Genomic DNA, 19,707 nt, shown 5'->3' with positions numbered 1-19,707 from the left:
GCTTTCACTAATTCATTTCAATTCATTAATCCCCATCAACGATCGACGATTATACAGTTGGGTCGAAATTAACAAGTTATCACTTTTTCTAATCATTCGTACGCCGTTCATCTGTTATCCTTCCCGTCCGTCCGTCCGTCCGTCGTTCTCAGGCTATACAACGATTATTTTTGTCGACGATGGAATTTCATTATATGTGTATATACATATATTATATAGATCGAGTAATTAGAGTGGAAATTTTTCATAAAAGCTTGTCTATAATTGGATTCCTAATTTCTTTGGAAGTATAGTCAAATCTAACAACTGCGTCATCGCATACCTAATTGTTTTATTGAAAAATGATGGTTTTTTCGCGATCTTGTTTCACGCTGATTTGCACGGTTTTTTATACGATGGCAAATTATTATTATTAATGTAATTCAATTAAATTGGGGGATACTTCAGTTTTCTTTTTTGTTTTTTTTTTATCAAACGTACGATCTAATCCGCGTGTCTCCTCCTTGACATCGTCTGCGAAACGCAGATCGTGAGAGACGCGTTGTTGTCGCGTTGTGTCTCTCTCGTCGAACGTTCGCTAAAAATCATCTCCTCGAATTATAATTAACAAAAGTATTATTTACGAGCGTAACGGGGATAGTATAATATTTTTTTTGTTTTTCCTTTTTCCAAGTTCTTTCATTTTCTATATTCCTTCGAATCGAATCGCGAGATGGGAAGCTGCCGCATGCGGGGGGAGGTCTCTCATTTCGCGCTGAAAGTCGAACGTGAAAGGAAGGCGGCGGGCAGGGTTCTCTGCAATATAACGTTACTCGATGCCGCTGCTGCCGTTGCCCGGCTTACGCAAGTCCAGCTTTCCTACCCGAGGACGATTTTTGTACACGCGAGACGTCGCCGCCTATATCTATGTAACAACGTATGCATGTGTTTGTATATGCAGGGCTTACGTACAACGTGTACGTACTCCGCGTTGTCCACGCTCGGTGAACCAGGTCGAGGAATTCTGGTTCCTCCCGCGGCTTGCACTGTAAAACGATGAACGGAAAGCACGACGCGTATATACCTTTGTTAAATTTTTACGATGCAGTCGTTGTCGCGTCTTGATTCGATCCGCCCTCCTCCTCCTCCTCCTCCTCCTCTTCCTCTCACTGCACTCGCAGCCTCGATTTGACTTTCGTCGAAATAATTTTCGGAGCGGTAGACTTTTATGCGCGCAGATGAGGTCCTTTCGTTTCGTCCTCTTCCCCTTTCCTCCTTCCTTCTCCCGCTTCTCAAATTTTTCCTCCAATCGTCAACGCGGTGCCAATTTGTTTTCTTTCTTTCTTCTTTCAAACGGTGTTTGTTTCTTTTTTTTCTCTGTATTCCTAAGTATTCTTATCCGCTATTATTCATTTTTTTTTTTTACTGTTATATCGCAAGGTATGTTATACACACAGTATACGATACGTGCGATTAAATTTGCGAACTGACGGCGGCTAGTTGGGACGTCTAGGTGTAATATGCTGTATAGAGGGAGATGGAGTTAGAAAGAGAGATAGAGAGAGAGAGGAAGAGATGTGCGCAGAACCAAGCGAACCACAAACAAAGGATTAGTCTACACGTGCCGATTTTAGGCTAAGGTCAACGGATTTTTTTTTTCCCCCCTTGCTTCTTGTTACTTCCTTTTTTCCTCGTCCATTATACCTTGTATAGGTATACATGTACAGATATGTATATAAATATAGTATCGTGGGAGAATTCGAAATCCTAGGCGGCGGCACTTATCAGCCTCGATCGATGTATAATAGTCGCGTCTGGCTCAAGCCGCATTTATAATACATACGAGAAACCGCGATCTATTCCTCAATTCGCGGTTGGTTATCGGCATAGCGTCATCGTCTATCAACGATTGTGTTACGCGGAACAAAGAGAGAAAAAAAAAATGACGATCCAACGATCGATGTCACGATTTTTGTTGTTATTATTCTTAATTTTCATATCGAACAGATAATCGTGTCTCTCGTTGTAAGATCGAAAGAAAGTCGATTAGTTTTTGCGTAAAAAAAAGAAAGAAAAAAAAAGAAATACGTGCATCCTACGCAGGATCATCTCGATGGTTTGAGTTTGATTTACTTTTTCTTGTTTTTAACTAATTTTCTACAACTTTCGGACAGATTGCGGAGAAGTAGATACAAGCAGACTGCGAGCGCAGTTTCTGAGCGTTTGGAGAACATCGTCGTTACACGCACGCTGGATCAGAGTTTCGGCTGTGAATAAAGCGCGTGCCTCCGGTGTGTCTGCCTCTTTCGTTCCTTAGCGTTTACCGTCTGTGTCTGTCTGACTTTCGCATTACGCAAGTGTCTCGCGGTCAATGTTCGGTCGGATCTGAGCGCGCGGGAATGCCGCCGATGTTGCTGCTCTGCTGCAGGATCGAGAGGAAGAAGAAAAAAAGAAAGGGAAAAAAAAAAGATCGGGGATAAAACTGGCCTCGATTCGCCCGAGGCGCCGCAGTCCCGGAAGACGAGGAACGCGCGCTAGAGAGAAGGATGGGGGAAACAATAAGAGAGACGATCAAAAATAAGGCGATCGCGAAGAAACGAAGTGAGAGAGAGAGAGAGAGGGAGAGAGAGAGAGAGAGAGAGAGAGAGAGAGAGAGACGAGGATTGCTAGAATTCCGTGGAAAAATTCAACGCGACAGTCAATTGCAACCCAATTTTTAGAGCGAGGTACGAAAAGTGATAACTCGACGAATCGTCGAAACTGTGATAAAAAAAAAAAAAAAAAAAAAAAAAAGAAGAAACTCGGAGAAACGAGAAGAAGATAGTTTGAAAACGTTGAACGGTGTTTTTCTTGCTTTATTTCTTTTCGTAGATTTAGAAAATTTCGTGTGTTCGTCGCTTATAGGTGTTAACATTTCGCCAACAATACGGTGTCCATATTATAGACAGAATGTAGACGTGCAACACGTATCGCGTATAATTCTTGCAATCTGGCACGCGGAATAACATTTCCAAATTTTCGTTCGATTCTTGGCGTTATTAGCATTTTAAATCAAGTTCTTTTTTTTTTTTTTTCTTCCTAATTTCTACTCTCTTCATTCAACGCGAAGATTCGCGTTAATGGATGAATTTTTACTTGACGCTCTCCAAGTGAGCAGATAAAATTATACACACGTGTGCTTGTGTATGAAAAAAAAAAGAAGCTGTTTGAGTGTTAATTAAAGAAGAGAAAGAAAGAGAGAAAAAAAAATGAAACATCAATGAATGAGAATCTTTCGTCATCATCGCGAAGCAACTGCGGCGGCCGGTGATATACAGAAGAATCTGGTACATGTGTACAACACCCGAATGATTTCTGAACGATCTCGCGTGAAAGAATATTTTTGTGTCTTATTTTATTTTATTTTATTTTTCATGTAGAAGAAAGCAACTTGTCCCCCGTTTCTCTTTCAACATCTCTCTCTCTCTCTTTCTCTCTCTCTCTCTTTATTTCTCTCTCCACATTTGCACTGACCTAAAGATTGGCAAAAGATTGATATTGAGTAGAATGAAAAAGAAAATTTTTGTTTGAAGAATGGTGCTTTTTATATCAAAAGCTGAAATTGTTTCGGAATTTTCAATTTTCCCAGCTGGTGGCCACCTACCTTGTTTTATATACGACGATTTCTGGAGCCGAGGGTTATTGTGTATTATAGTCGACCCTCGCAAAGAACCAGTTGTTTACAAACATCGCTGTTTACAAATAGCTCGCGGGTTTTATACCTATACGTATACGTGTACAAATATAATACTAGTGCAGTAATAGTAATAGTAGTGGTGGTGGTGGTGGTGGAGGAGGAGGAGGAGGAGGAAGGACACGTGTACCGACTACGAGGACGATGGAAGATCTCGAGGCGATCGTTCCCTCAACGACGATGTCGATGATGATGATGATGACGACGACGATAGCAATAAGAATAACAACTAGAATGAGAAAAATAACAAGCATCGTGATAATAATGGCGATATTAATTGTCGGTTGCTGGTTCGTAATTTAACAACCCCTCGCCTCGCGACTACGTCGAGGGTTTCAGTTTTGTTCGGTCTGCAGGGGTGAAACCCTTCGGTCCGTTCGAATGCCGTTTTATGACGACGCGTCTTCTCTGTCGTGGGCTTGTAGGCGAAAAATGGATAGCACGAAACGAAAGAACAACAGCAACAGCAAGTAGCGACAGATGAAACAAGAGGTCGATTAACGTCGGTCGTATGTACAGTCATCGTCGATTCTCGTGCGTTTCGTTCGAAATATGTGAAACGTCGAAAACTTCTTAAAAATAAATTGAAGATAGATACACGTATCATCTACATAGGTTAGTAATTGTGTCTATTTAAAACGCGGGAGTTTTGTTTCTCGTCGGAATACAAAAGGCTTGACGTACATGCAGGGGTTTCGAAAATCCGCGGCGTTGTTTTACGGGAAAATTTAACCCCCTCGCTGAGTTTTCGGGATTTAAACGACCGGCCAGTTTTCACAGAGGGAGGAGGAGAGGAATTATCTCGGCAATCTGGTTTTCGTCCGAAGTATTTCCGCGCTTAACGTGCAATAAATTTTCAATACAAGTATCGATATGCTTTTTAATAACTTGAGGGTGAAATTTATGCATGTATACTTACGTCACGGATTCACGTTCTACTTACCGACGAGCAAGTGAATCGGTCATTTTTGTTTCTTGCGACAGTACGAATGTATGAACTTGGAACTATACTCTTTCATTACCAGTTGAAGTGTAAAACTTTCGATAAAAATCATGGAGTATTCAGCCTCAAGTTCATCGCCGTATCGTGCTTTTCAATAGTTGACGATCAAGTTTCGTTTACTGTCTCGAACTTGATCGATTGAAATTTCAGACACGTTGGAAATCCTGTTTTCAGCCGAATCAAATCGTCAAACCGTTTAATTACACCTTGGGAAAAGAGGTCTTGCGGCCCGATCTTGATCGTAACGTAAAGTCAATCAGTCAGTCAGTCAGTCAGTCAGCCGTTGAGCGAGTCGTATTTAAGGTTCGAGTGAAAGTGGCGCATAGACGATCAAGACGACGTCGCCTCGGCGAGAAGACCACCATATATAAAGAAACCGGCCCTTGGGCCTTACGTCGATCGGATCGCTTCGGGCGTTCGTCGCAGTCGTCGATCCGCGGAGAGTCAACCGATCGACCGCCTTCTTCGGCGTACAGCGACAATCAACCGCGTTTCACGTCATCTCTCCATCGTTGGAACGTTGTCGGTAGAATATGACACGTAAAGTGCGTCGGGGACCGTTCTTTACCTGTCTACCTACTAACAATAACAAGAGGGGGGTAGAGGGATGAAAAAATGTGGACGAATGCAGCGACAGACATGCTGGAAAAACACCGCGAGGATAGACCGCAGAGTGCAGAGACACTGGTGGTGGGACCATTCACGACGATCCTTAGTGGAAAGGGGGAGGGAAGGGGGTAGGTTGTAAAAATTTGGCACAGAGAGGTTTATTTAAAGCGAAGCTTTTCCGCCGTGCGAAGGTGTGTATACCTATACTATGTAGGTGCTCTCGTTGCCGACGACGGCCTCGCGCGTGGGTACATTCACCCAAAGACCTACAAACGATGTATTCCTCCGTTCACGGTTCGCAGTGAGCGACTGGCTGCTGATTTTGCAAATGCGTGGCAGGGCTTGGATCCGCGAGGGTAGACGGTGTGTAACGTGTAACCATACCCGACGTACACAACAACATTGTCAACGCGGATCGAAGGCACCTTCGCGTCCAACTTACTACGTTATGGTACAAGGATCGCACACTTGATTACTCCTACAGCCGTACCCCACACATGGACTGGCCGATATTATACCTGTGTAACATCCAGGCATTGCTCGTGGTAACTATACTTACAAATAGCTAGCAACACGACGACAACACCGCGCAGTGTTAGATTATATTATTATGGACACACGTTGGAATCCCGCTGAATCATATCCGCTTTAAAGGCAAAGAGAGTGTCTATCCTGGCTTCGTTAGGAATGACGCATTTACCTGCGCTGGCTTGGCTACGTGTTGCGTGATTCTCTCTCTCTCTCTCTCTCTCTGTCTCTCCCTCTCCTCCCCCCTCTCTTCGTCTCTTCCTCTCTTTCGGTTCTTGTTTCAGGCTCTTTAATTGTGAGAGTATTCAACGCTGCAGCTTCTCCCGGTCTCTGAAGTTGACGTCTTAATTGTCGTTTATTCAGCTGTTTGTTGTTTCTTTGCTCAACCACCACGGACGATCACCTCGCTAATCGTGGCTGCAGCGCGTTAATTGAACAGTTTGTTTTTCTTACCGATTGCATTCCGACTTTGCATCGGCGTCATTCCTATTAAGTAATATTTAGATACTCCCGACCAATTATTTTCGGGTATCGATATGTTAAAACGTTTTCGGCGTCACAAGCGCACGCGATAATGTACTTTAAAGTGTCGAGGGTAGTGAAATAACGCGATTTTAATTCGTGAACGATACTCAAACGGAACGATAAATCACCTCGCGTGCCGGAAGGAGTCGAAATCACTCCGCTGGGAATATCTGTCATATTTTATTTCATTCACCCCCGGAATTGATAGTCACAATAGCATCAGTTACATTCCTATTTCCATCTGTATACGTATATATGTATACCATGTATGAGGCATTCCACGTCTACTCGACCAATGATTTTCCCTCACCATTCCTGATTTGCTTCAGGAATTTTCATACGATTCTCCGGTCACAAAAAAGCACTCCTGAATTTCTTCAGATTTTTATTTCTACAACCGTTAATTTTTTATACACACATGTATATTTAATACCTGTCGCGACAATATCCAACCGTGCATTACAGACGTAAAATTATTCGTCTTTGGTTAGGTGCGCTTTGGCGTAGGTATCTTTTATCGTCGTGAAATTGAATAACGTACCGGAAGCTTGGACTCCTTCGTATCCGCAGCTCGGTTTCAACTTTATTCAAATTAATAATTATGCGAAGGAGCATCGTCATCGTCATCTTGATCCGTCTGTAATTGCGGTGGGCGTTTTTATTAACATATTACACTGTAATCAGATTGCCAAAACAGTTTCTGCTGCAGTGCCGATATAATCATTGATGATTGCGCAGCAGTCATTACTCGTTGAAAAAAGAAAAAAAGATTTAAAAAAAAAAAAAAAAAAACTTGCATTTATACGCGCACTACAGTATTTTCATAAAATATTATACGTTCGTTTTTTTGCTTTCTTTCAGGTAAGTCATGCCGCTCGCTTTATAACGAACGTTGATAATCGGAAGTCGGCGTTTCTTTCAACCCCTGTAATCATCGACCTCAAGGTAAAAGCCTCCAAGCTCTGTATTGTGTGACGTAAATATATGACTGTACCTATTACAGGTGTATAAAGTAAACGCTGTGCGTAAGTGCGTGTATCGTAAGCAACCACTCGAGAAACACGATTACATGTATCGGACACGTAAGAGGGTTTACTGCAAACATGGGGGATCGTCTATATAATACGCCTGTGGAGGGATTGTCTGAGTATAATAATAACGTATATTGCAGGCTTGAGCAAGCCCCCTTCTTAAATTCCGGTGGAACGACACCGGAAGTTTGGATTGAATGGAAGATTACTCTTTCGAGGATCCAACCATTACATTCGACCCTTACAACTGTTATCTTGGAGACAATCGCGGTGGCTTGTGTCACAAGGCGAGTTGGCCGGTTACGCGTTTTCCCCGATGGGGATAAATTACCAATCATAACGAGCCAGTCGAGAATTTATTTGGAAATTGAGAGGAAGAGAGACGTTACGTGACTCGGAACTTACGCTCATCCGGGTCTTTGTCATATTTTTTTTCACCAACTTGTTATGAATTTTGACTTATTGATTACAAGTCAAATGTAAAAGAAAAGGAAATAAATAGACAATTACGAGAAATAGTTGTTGACGATCAAAGAGAAAATTAGGCATTTATTTGGGTCATTTTGGTTTAAAAAGTCGATTATAATTTAAAAATATAAGTGGACGGCACAGGTCCATAAGTTAAAAGATATAAGAGACAATAGTCGAGTAAGAATAAAACAAAATAGTAACAATAACGTAAAAACGGACGGTAAAAGTGTATATAGATAAAATCGAGCGGAACAATTATTCGAAGAATTTGAAGGGAGAGTGTTTGATGTGTCGTATTTACAATTTTAGAATGGTGTGACTTTCTTTATTGTTTCAGTTCGTCGTTATTTATTGAATTTGTTACCTGATCAGGATTTGAGTTAATTTCACACACTTTATGATTTCCTGACACCTCCATACGCAACTCTCTCCTTCTAAAGTCGTAGGCCTACCAATTTGCCGATCTGCTGATCCGCTGATCCGTCCGAACTTCGGTTCTTACTTTCGTCTATCAAAATATATACATAGTCACAAACTCATTCGCACTGTGCGTTAATACGCATTTCTTTATTTTCTTCTTTATCTTTTTTGCTTCTAGTCAGACCTCGTTTTTCATGATTTTGCATTACAATTTATCGATAATCTATGGCGCGGTGATATTGTGTCTAATTGATACCGGAGCGTTAGGAATGAAAAGATAATGAAATAGAGATTCCATTTCGAAGAAACGTTCGCCATAATGCGGGGCACCTGATCTCTACAACCTTTCTCGTTTAACGGTCCTTAACTGGAGCGTAAACCGGCTAACAGCGGCGTGTCCATCCATCCGTTCGTTTCTTTCTTCCTTCCTTCCTTCCTTCCTTCCTTCCTTCCTTAGTTCGTGCACGAGTCGCTTCCAAAGCGAACGACGGGACGCGATGCATTATGGTCCATGTATTTTACACTTTGGCGTACACTCATCGAGTACTATCCTTACACGCTAACTTGACCACAACGAAAGGTATGCCACGAACTGCACGAAAAGACGCGAGAAATTTGATGTGAAATTCTTTTATTTTATTTATTTTCTTATTTTTCTTTTATAACAATAATTCAATTTGCTCGAGAGAACGTTTCCTGTTGCGTTTTATTCCATTTCATTACGATGGGTGGTGCGTTATCGACGTTGGTTGGTTTATTGGTTTGTTGGGCTACCTTGACACGCGCGGCGAATCGCGACCGCGAAGACAACGCGTCATAGAATCGAAAACGTAGGCGGAAACCAGTGCCGTTGGGGGGGATAAGGAAGGTGGAAGTAATGAAAACCAAGTGGGGAAATCAGGGAAAAGGAACAGCTGGCGCGGTTTTGTGCGTATGTGTATGTGTGTTTATGTACGCGCATACATAGTTGATTTTATTGATGCCGTTTGAGCGGCTAACCGCAGCTGACATGCGACGATCGAAATTTTCCGGACAACACCTTTCGTATATTGTAATGTAATAATAAGAGAAACGATGGTTTTTTTTTTTTTTGTACGCTTATATTTTTCCAATATTGCCGAATTTTTTCGAAATTACTCTTTCTCTCGGAAGCTTTTCAACTTGTTAGGTGTAATTTGGTCGGTGAAATTTTGTTTCTTGCAATGGTATCGGAATTTTGAAATGCGCCCGTTGCTGTATTCTCTATAATCGATTTATATTTCGCAATGAAATTCATTTCATAGCGTAAGTTGTATAAGACGATTTTATGTAAAATAATTATTAAAACAGTTTGTCAGACTATCCTTAATATAAATATACCTGCTCGGTTTAAAATCTCGATTTACGAGAACTTCAACTTTTCGCAATTACTGATTCAGTCCGAGTCGAGATATAAAAGTGTAATAAAAACGATTATCGTCGCGTAGAGGGTATATAATTATTATTATAATTATATATCTTTTTGGGGGTTAATGCGTGAAAAATATAGCAACGTAAATCAACATAACGTCATCACGTGACTTGCGCATTTCTCGAATAAAAATATGTGTATGTAATATGTCGAATCATGTTTAGCAGTATTTCCGCGTTTCGTTTTGCATACTTTTTTTTTCATCGAATCAAAGTGGAAAAAATGTGTAGGTAATAAATGACGAAGGAAAAAAGGAACGAATGATTAAGTACAATTGCATCGACACGTAGCGGTTACGTAACGATCTCTCTGTCGCGCTAGTGTGTGAAATATTATTAATATTTCTCACGATACGTCTCAATGCCGCTGCATATCCGTTCCACGAACGAAACCGTCCGCGAATAATAATGAAAAAATAAAAAATATACGAAAAGAAACAATTATCGTACCGGTTAATTGCGTGCGTTGTATATAAATTTATGAAATCGTGTCGTATTTGTTTTGCATAGCGTATCTACTGTGACGTTAAAAATGCACCGGCCTGCCTCAACTAAACTCTTACCGTCCAACGATCTTGAACACTGCATATAATACATGCACGTTTCTTCAACCTGAACGTGCGGCTATATAATAACATGAAAATTGGCGCCTGAATGAATTTTTAAAAGTGGTTTAATGATCAAATTGTTTCGCTCGAATATTATTACGCGATTTTAAATCCTTATTGTCTCGTGATTGGGGTGTACAAAATTTCGTCTCAATTGTTGTTTGTTCGTATAATTCAAGATTTCTATTTACGTGTCATATAGCGGAATCTAAGGGTTAGGTATACTTTTCCGCAAAGCTTAGCGGGTGCAAATCCCATTCGGGCTGCTGAAACAACGATAGAAATCCTCGCGTAAACTGATGTTAATTAATTGGGAAACTAGTTAGCGGTCCGACTAATTTGAAAGCTCAGTTAACGTCACGATCACGGATTGCTGACTTTGTTTACCTCCCGCAATGCGCCTGCGGTGAGAAACTGAAACTGTTTCGCATCGTGCTTCGTTCAAAATAACTGATAACTGTTGCAAGTCGGTGGCGCAGATGCTTTGTCATACGTCGTAAATATGCGTCGATCAAAATGCAATTCAGAGCGTATATAATTTTTATATTATTATTACATTCATAGTCTCTTGTCGTCGATCGGCAAACTGCATTTTATCCTTACCTCCTTACCTTACCGGACCGTACAAAACTTTTGGTCAGATACCTGAGTATATATATACAAGTTGTTGAAAATCCGTCCGTTTTTTTTATTTATATTACGTTTTTTCTTTTTTTTTTTTTTTGCGTTTTTTCCTTTTGTCTCCGAAGCCTCGTTTGCCGGCAACGTGTAAACCGGTTAAATTAATTGCAAGCCCGTACGAATTGTTGACCGAGTTTTCTTCGCGCTGAGAGCGGACGTTGTTCGTTCGCCGAATTGTGGGAATTTAACTTCGGTGTCGCTGGCACGCCGATGCACTTCGCTTCGATGCGCTAAATAACTTGCGGCGATACAATATGTCTGGTCGGCTGCTGTTGGATGCTGCTGTGTATATATATATATATATATACGATACACCTTCTCTTCCCAATTACGTGTTTCCATATTTTTACAAATTTGTTATCATATTATTGCGGCTCTTAAAATATAGAATCTATTATATATTCAGTCAATCAATGTTTTTCGTACGTTTGAGAAAATTTAACAATGCAAAAAACGTTTGTGAAATGTGTGGAAAATTATAACAGTTGTGTGATTCGGCAATTTCAACTATTAAATTAAATGTACGCAACTGTTCTTTGAATTGGAACTTGAATAATGATATCGATAAACCGTTTGTGAATGTGGATCAGTTTTTTTTATATTTCTTTCGTTTTTTTTTTTATTTTTTGCATTCCCACCATTCGAAATTACATATGCGAAGAATTTGGCTTTAACAGCACACCTTGTACAAACTCCTACGCTCAACTTTAAAATACAGGACCCCCCCCCCCTATTTCTACTACACTCTTTTCTCCACATATTCTTTTCTTTTTTATAAATCGTACAAGTTGTAATCGATCGTCGCCATTTCCATGCAAACTATGTACGAGCATTGAGCTACAGAAAAGAGAGACGAAGGAGGCATAGATAAGGTTTTTTTTTTTATCTATGACAAGATTGGCGTTGGATTCGAACGACAATATTCCGTGAAATGTATTCTACATTTGCTGCATCCTGAATAAAAGAATGATGAAAAAAACCGGCGAGAGGGGAGTTGAACGTAAAAGAAAAAGAAAAAATTCTTTCAATCAAGGCGACAGGTCAAATCCGCATCCATGCATCCGATTGGCTTTCTCAGTTTCAGGTAATATTCGAATATGATCGTACGTAACCGGTTGCAGGTTGGTGAGTACTCGTATGGCTTACTGCCAGCGTGTAAATTGATACTCGTGTAGTTCGTGTTCACCTCGAGTACGTCGGCTGGGCACCGTTGTGAAAAAAGAAAAAAGAAAAAAAAAAAAAAAACAACAACGAAGAACAAGGAAAAAGAAATAATAAAAACCAACGAACGCGACGAACCTCTCTCCGAAGTGCATTTGACTCTGTTGCAATAACGCGGTAATTCGGAAATTGAGAAGAAGGTGAGAAAAATGATAATGGTGTCTTGTAAAAAATTGTCTCTTTCATCGAAATTACCCTGCAAGGTTTTTTTTTTCAAATTGATACATTTATCGCAATATCGAATGACGGATAGACGCTGAGGTTTGTAGGTTTACGACAATTTTTACCTTCGTCGTACTCGACACCGAGCGGTTGCAGCAACGTGTAAAGTAAGTTTTGACCGAACGACGGAGCGGGGATTCGATAAGAACCGCTCGGCGGACGTTATCTGTATCTTTCGAGTTATTTTTAAGCAGTCAAAAGTCGCTTGATACCTCGATGCTACTCTTGGATCCACAAAATACAATATACTTATATGCATGTGGGATAATTTCGTGCGAAACCAAACAATGTCTGACCCTCGCCATCTTGGATTTTGTTTAAAAATTTTTCTGCAACTCTCCCAAAATCTGAAACAGTACTATGAATTTTTTCAGACTCTTTATTCCATTGGTTAATTAGTTGTGAATATTTGAGAGTGATTTTGCAAAGGATCTTTTTTTGAAATTCGCGCAATATTGTCAAAAAACTGTATTTTCTTTTTCAAACCTTATACAAAATCGATCCCATTATTGGCCGATTCTTTGTTGTTGTTGTTTTTTTTTTTTTTTTTGTTCAGTGCTTTTAATTTTGTTGATAAATTAAAATAATGTTTAAACGGTCTGACAATTTCCAAAAAAATTTCCAAGCTTCTATTTTTCACTCCGAACATTCCTAGATTGGTTTATACGCTTATCATTGGGTATAATGTCTTAATCCGGATACAATAATTGTAGTTTTTTTGTTAAATGATTTTATTATCTGGCGAGAGCTCGGCGAGCGAATCTTTGCTTACATTCGAAAACGAATATTCGCTGTAAATGCGATTGTTTTCCATGGCAGGTTAAGAAAAGAAGGCGGAATCCCGCGTTTTGGGATTTTAATAAATTCTGGTTGCTCCGCGTTTAACGGTTTCTATAAGTTATTAAGGCTAGGTATATAATCTCGGCTAATTCTTTGCAATATCCACCCGGCTTGTGTCTCGAGAATTACTGTACTGGTGATAAAAGCGATTTACTACCCCGTGTGTCGGAGAAGAATGTAGCACAAAAAGAAATCTCTGATTACCCGTCCCAATTTATCTCCTCTTGTTTTCATACTCTTACATATTTTCCCCCCCCCTGCGTAGTTTATAACCTCGACTTGTGTCAATGATTTTGTGCAGTGCGAATGTTGGTATCGAAAATAAGCGAAGTGATTTTTTCATAAATTGTACGCTCAATTTTCTTGTGGTTAAATATATTTGAGAGGTTGCATAATGGTTTTTTTTTAAACTAACAATAAGTCGAATAAGTTTTGAACGAAAGGTACGGGCAATTCGAACGCGATCGTAAATTCAAATTCCTTTTATGTGTATATATATATATATTCTCGGTCAGCCCAATGCAATTATGCAGCAGTATCCGCGGCATGGGAACAAAGAAAAGTTGGCCAAGTCACGTTTTTCGTCGGTTGGCTTAACAAAGAAAAATAATTTGCATGTAACATCGTTTACCGATCGGCCGCGGCCGTCGCGTCGTGAAGCAAATTCACACCGATTGTTCGATTCCCTTATTTATCTTTATTTCTTTATTTCATTCGATCGTTCTTCCGTTATCGTCTGAAATAAGCTCGCTAATTCCGAGGCTGTGGAATGCAGAGATACATACAGGATTTGTATACTGTATAAACGTTTGAATCGTGAGAATTTTTAATCAGTCTTATTATTATACGTAATTAGCTTTCTGCCGAAATTAATAACATATTAATAGAGCTCTTTACGAACAATTTTATTTTTACGTAAGGTAAGTCTAACGGTTATTTATATGTTTTGACCACATTATTGGCTCTTTTATTTTCCAAAATTATAAACCAACTGCACATATTGTGAATTTCTCGGATCTGACTAAAACTAATTGCTAGATTTTTTTGGTACTTTTAGAACCAGGGATTAAAGAGTTACCAAAAAAAAAAAACGCGTTTAATCAGACAATACCTGCGCGTGTAGCATGGCAAGAGAACGGACAAGTTGACTGCCGTTTGCGGTGAGGAGAAGCTCGAGTTATCAGGCATCACATGCAAGGTATATAATAAATACGTGTCTGCCTTTGCAGGCTTGATAATGAAATTGCTGTAATGTTTTTTAAATTACTAACCGCATCCGTCGCAGTTGCCTGGTTCGAAGACTTTTCCACTTACGGATATATATTCGTCTTACTTTATTTTCGTTTTGTTTTTATTTTAAAAAAATCTTTCCTCGTCATTGAACATAACTTCCGGTTATCGCTGAGCGCCGTTGCGGCGGAAATCGTCGGGCATCGTCATCCGGACACTTTCCGTCTTTTTTCCCCATTCTAAATTTCAATCCCGTTCACAGTGCAAATAGTTCACCAGGTATAACGATGGAGTGGGATTATTTATAAGCTTGTTATATAGCAGTGTGACGAAATACGGAGGGGCAGCGACGTGCGAATTATCGATCTCGCGGTATAATTAGGCGGTCGAGTTTATTGCGAATTTATGCTAATGCACGACAAGGTCGTTTCTCGTCGTTGTTTAATAAAATGAATAAAAATCGCCTCGCCTAAAACGTCCTTTTCTTCCTATTACATTCACGAATTAAATTATACCTATACGTATACCCTAATATACACGCAGCGTGTATGTATATGACAAAAAGTTAGATTAGCGGCTACGCTGCTTGCTAAAAATATTCACACACACGCGCGCACATATATATTATATATATCTATGTACGTACATACTTTTTTTTTTTTGCCAAGAATAATTATTCTTTTTCCTTTTTCCTCGACCGATGATTCTCAAAGTTCCTTATTTCTAAGCTCGTGTCAATCGGGCAGGAACGCGACACGTGGGCGCAATTTTATAATAAAACGCACAACGAGTTGTAGGTCATATTCCACTTGGAGAGAGACAGAGAGTGAGAGAGAGGCGTTATAGACGTCCGTCCGACTGACACGTGGGCAGATCCTGAGGAATTGACGGACAGACGCGGGTCCCCCTGCTCTGTAATTAGCCAACGCGTCGGGCTATTTTAGTTGGAAAGTTCGCGCCCGAGCTTTAATTCTTTTTCTTTCACCTCGCGAGGCAATAATACACTTTGTCGGCTTATTTTCTCCCGTCGTAGACGACTATGTACATACCTGTGTATACACACTCGCGTATAAAAGGATCCTCGGACTCGTTTCAATTAGTATACCCTTTCCGTAACGACGCGTTTCACTGATCCAACGTGTATGTGTAATAATACAAATGCCGTGCTTTTCTTTCCTTCCTTCCCTCTTGCGTAACGTTTCGTGTAGTCAAAATCACGGTTGCTGCTTCTTTGTTTTTTATCTGCTTTTCTTACGTATCCCGCTTTCTCTCCTTCTTCTCTCTCCGTATCTTTCACCGAAAATTGAGGAGAAAATTCGAGCAATCGGTGATATTTTTTGTTGTTGTCGTTGTTGTTGTTGTTTTTCTTCCGCTTTGCACGCACGCGAAAGACGTACGTAAGAGAGAGAAAACGAGCCACGGGGTTTGAGTACCACTGTATTTATTCACCGGACGACTATAGGCTTGAAACCCCGGGAGGAACAGCGAGGGCTAATTGGATGTTACAATTAATTGCAATTAACGTCGGTTTACAACGTCGTTACAGTGTGTAGATCGTAGATCGAAGATAGCCAAGAACGTAAGCATGATTATACCGCGTAACTTTGACGTTCAACCGCGTGTAAAGTTTTGTAGGGAAAAGTTGAGAGTTTGCTCGAGTCTGGTTCAAGATTATACCCTCTACCCTCGAACAATAGATATCACAGCTGCCGGCTTGCATCGCCTCTTTATCTCGGAAACTTTCCGCGTTCTTGCATCTGCGAAGAGAGATTGGAAAAAAAAAAAAAAAAAAAACAAAAATGAAAAAAAAAAATAAATAAAAATAAACAAACAAAGACAAATTTCCTCCTGAAAATTGATATTGGAAACAAATATCCCAGGGCGGGTGAAATAAATGGCGTAAAAAAAGGTTGTTCCTTTTTCGAGCGTCGTTTCTACACCTCGCTACAAACACTGTTGCATAAATTCAAGTCATAGCAACCAACCGTAGTACGTAATTGTCGTAACAGAAGCTAGAGTACTACGCGAACCATCCGACACTGACTACTTATTATACTACACCACACACACAAACACACAAACACACACAGATTTTACGAGAGTTGATGCTCCTTTGCGCCGTGTTGTTACACTGGAAACGTTAATGAAATCGTCGCGAGTATACGTATCTATTCAAGCGACACCTTCAACCTCCGAGCGACCATCCTATCGTGTACGTAGCATTTTCGCCACTGCACGACACTTGAATATTTTTCCTCTTGGGGAAGGACAGAGGCAAAACAGGCGACGTCTCTCTCCGTATGCATTTGCAGTGAGAATTCTTGTATACGGATACCTTGGAAGATTTCCTTTGCGTTGTTCTCTTCATATCTGCAATGCACTTGCGGAAAGGATTTATTTGCTCCCCTCCCCGAGATCATATCGTTATATTAACTATTTGCATAGGAATACTTGACGCAAAGATCAACTTGTTTTTAAAAACACTTTACGAACATAATACAAACTTTGGATTATTACGTCACATTATATCTCTAGTCCGGTCGTTTTCGTTTTTTGGTAAAAGCGTTCAGTGGTAAATTAATTGAGGATATTAATTTATTGGTTAATTAACTAGTCGATCGGGTAACGTTGAGAGATACGCACCTGTGTGTTTATACCTGTGATACCACTCAAGTATTCATGCCGAATTAGTTTCTTCTTGGTTGAATTATTATTAATTTTTATGCTAATTATTATTATCGATAGTATATCGATTATATTATACACCGATGTTTCCTTTCATTGTAATTAATTCGTGCAATTAAATGCCGCTGCCGCCGTTAAAAATCTGAATTCAATTTCGTATCGTACGTCATGTATAATTATGATTCACGCGAATTATCTTTGGTGTAAACTTATTACGTAAGATACTTGCACGGATATTTTTTTTTATCCGTGTAATTAATCGCTCGTGCATACGATACACGAAGCAGCAGCTTTCTCCGTTATCGCCAAGTAAAGACAAAAAGGAGGACGGCAAAGAAAAGAAAAAAAAAGAAAAAAAAAAAAAGAAAAGCATACAAAGTAGGTACCCACGCGATATTAATTGAAAATTCAATTACTCGATTTACTCAATCATGAAACGAAGTATCACGTGTGCGGTTGATTTTACACACACTCGCGTTCAACCTACTATCCGAATTATATACCCACATGTAGTTGTTTTGATCTTGAGTTTGAGAGACATGCGCCGCACGGTGAATGGCGCAATGTGCAATCTAACGCAAGGTCTCCAAACACCTGGCAATTATAGGTATACGTATATAGTTCGAGGAGGGGGGGGGGGGGGGGGGATTTGCACAACTTTTTTTGTTAGGCGAATTTTGTACAACGTATATAACAGCTAGCCTGCAGCTGCTACGGCGGTTGCAGAACTAATCGCAAAAAAATTTCAAGGAACAAAAAACGAAAAAATATGTTTGTACGCATGTACAATGTGTAGGATTAGTGGTCAGAGATGTACCGCGTAGGTATATGTGATAAAAGTGTGGGTATGTATAATTTACAGTGTAAGTTGAGTCGCAGTTTTCGGCATCGACGACAGTTAAACCGAAACACGGTGGACAAAGCGCTGTATGGGAGAATGTTGTGCCGGTTTTGTGGCGCAATTTGACATTTGGATGAAATTTTGAGATACGAGAGTAGAGGATTTATTTTCGAAATGGAAAAGACACGCGGAAATATAATATTATAAGCTTGAGAAAATTATATCTTCGACTCGAAAATTTTGCGAAGGCCAAGATACACCGGAATGAGAATGGAGAGAAAATCCGATAAGGGGAAATTAGCGAAGAGAAGAGCTCGTTTGAATTTCGCTTAATTAGCTCACCGTTTCGCAAATTCTGAAGTTACACGAACTTGCGTACAAGAATTCATCGCATCTCTCTCTCTCTCTCTCTCGTTAATATCGAATAAACCCCGTTTGATCATCGCGGTACGAATTTTATTTATTATATTCGCAAACATCACCGCATCACTGCGAATATTTAACTCTTTCAATTCATCGCCGTGATGTATAATTACGCCAATTATTCCATTCAAGAAAGCTCTTTCTTCTTATATTTAAACTCACATCCCACTTAAAAACATCGGTTGAATCAGAATCTCAATCGAGAGGATCGACGATGAGTTTTGAATTCGTTTGAAAATTCTATTCATCTACAACGTGCTTCGAATAAGATGGATCTTATCTAATTAACCGACGACCACCTTGCAGACCTCGTGGAAAATATTCGCCTTATTTCTTGCCAATATTAACATTAATGTACGTACAGTAATGTTCGTTAATATGTTTTCGGTGACTCACTTTTTAAAAAATTTGTGTGTTATTTTTAATTCAAAACTCGAACGAGTTTTCATTCTTAGCAAATTTCAAGTGACAGGTGAAACAAGCGACACGTTGATCGCAGAGACACAAGTATTTCCATAGAAAAGAAACTCGTTTTACTGTTAGTTCTCATTCCAAAAACACAGTTAGCTACTGGAAATCCGTTAACGAACATTACCGTACGTCATAGTTCGATTTCAACGTTGCAACGTCAGTTTTCGCGATAACGGAATGAAGCGAAACGAAGTGGTAACAACGATAAAGACGACGATGACGATGATCTATCCCGAGTCTTCAGTCACTGTAACATAGAATGTAGAAGGGATCGTCGCAATGGTAGAAAAAACACTACCTCGAAAAGCTTGAGATTCACGAGTAAGGCAAGAGTGCCTGTAAACCTACCTTATCTACTTTTGCTGCTGTTCTCCTCTCGTTTTCGTATTTAGACATTCTCTCTGAGGGCGTTTATACCGTCACGTCTCGTTTCCACCCCGAGATTATACGCGTCACATACCGCAGTAGCTCTACTATATATATATATATATGTATATATATGTATATTCGCGGAGTAGGAATGTTTGCATATTACATATATGTATACATATATGTGTACATGCATCTTGAAACACGGCTTCCATCCTGGTAGCACATCCCTCCCTCCCTGACTCCCTCCCTCCAATTGTCAAACGCAAGACCTGTAATTTCTCTCTCTCTCTTTTTTCTCATCCCGTTTCCGGTATGCCAAAATACATTGTCTGGGCCACTCGCTGAACATACGTGCCTGCGATCGG

The 19,707-nt window shown here is 40.0% G+C and overlaps 1 protein-coding gene across 4 annotated transcripts in view; it reads left to right on the top strand.

Moving 5' to 3' along the window:
• Positions 1–19,707, top strand: part of LOC107226636 (helix-loop-helix protein 11) — a 188,096-nt gene that overhangs the window by 48,922 nt on the left and 119,467 nt on the right. Inside the window, exons 1-2 of one of the 4 annotated variants that reach the window (XM_046734204.1) lie at positions 5,807–5,869; positions 7,239–7,322. The exons of the other annotated variants lie outside the window; for them this stretch is intronic. Coding sequence (XP_046590160.1) covers positions 5,822–5,869; positions 7,239–7,322 — 132 coding nt within the window. The 5' untranslated portion in view covers positions 5,807–5,821. Of the gene's footprint in view, positions 1–5,806; positions 5,870–7,238; positions 7,323–19,707 lie in introns of those variants that run through there. 4 annotated transcript variants of the gene reach the window in all.

Source organism: Neodiprion lecontei, chromosome 3, assembly GCF_021901455.1.
Source record: "Neodiprion lecontei isolate iyNeoLeco1 chromosome 3, iyNeoLeco1.1, whole genome shotgun sequence".
NCBI lineage: Eukaryota > Metazoa > Arthropoda > Insecta > Hymenoptera > Diprionidae > Neodiprion > Neodiprion lecontei.
Note: the sequence above shows the minus strand (reverse complement) of the source record. Positions and strands in the feature narration are given on the sequence as shown.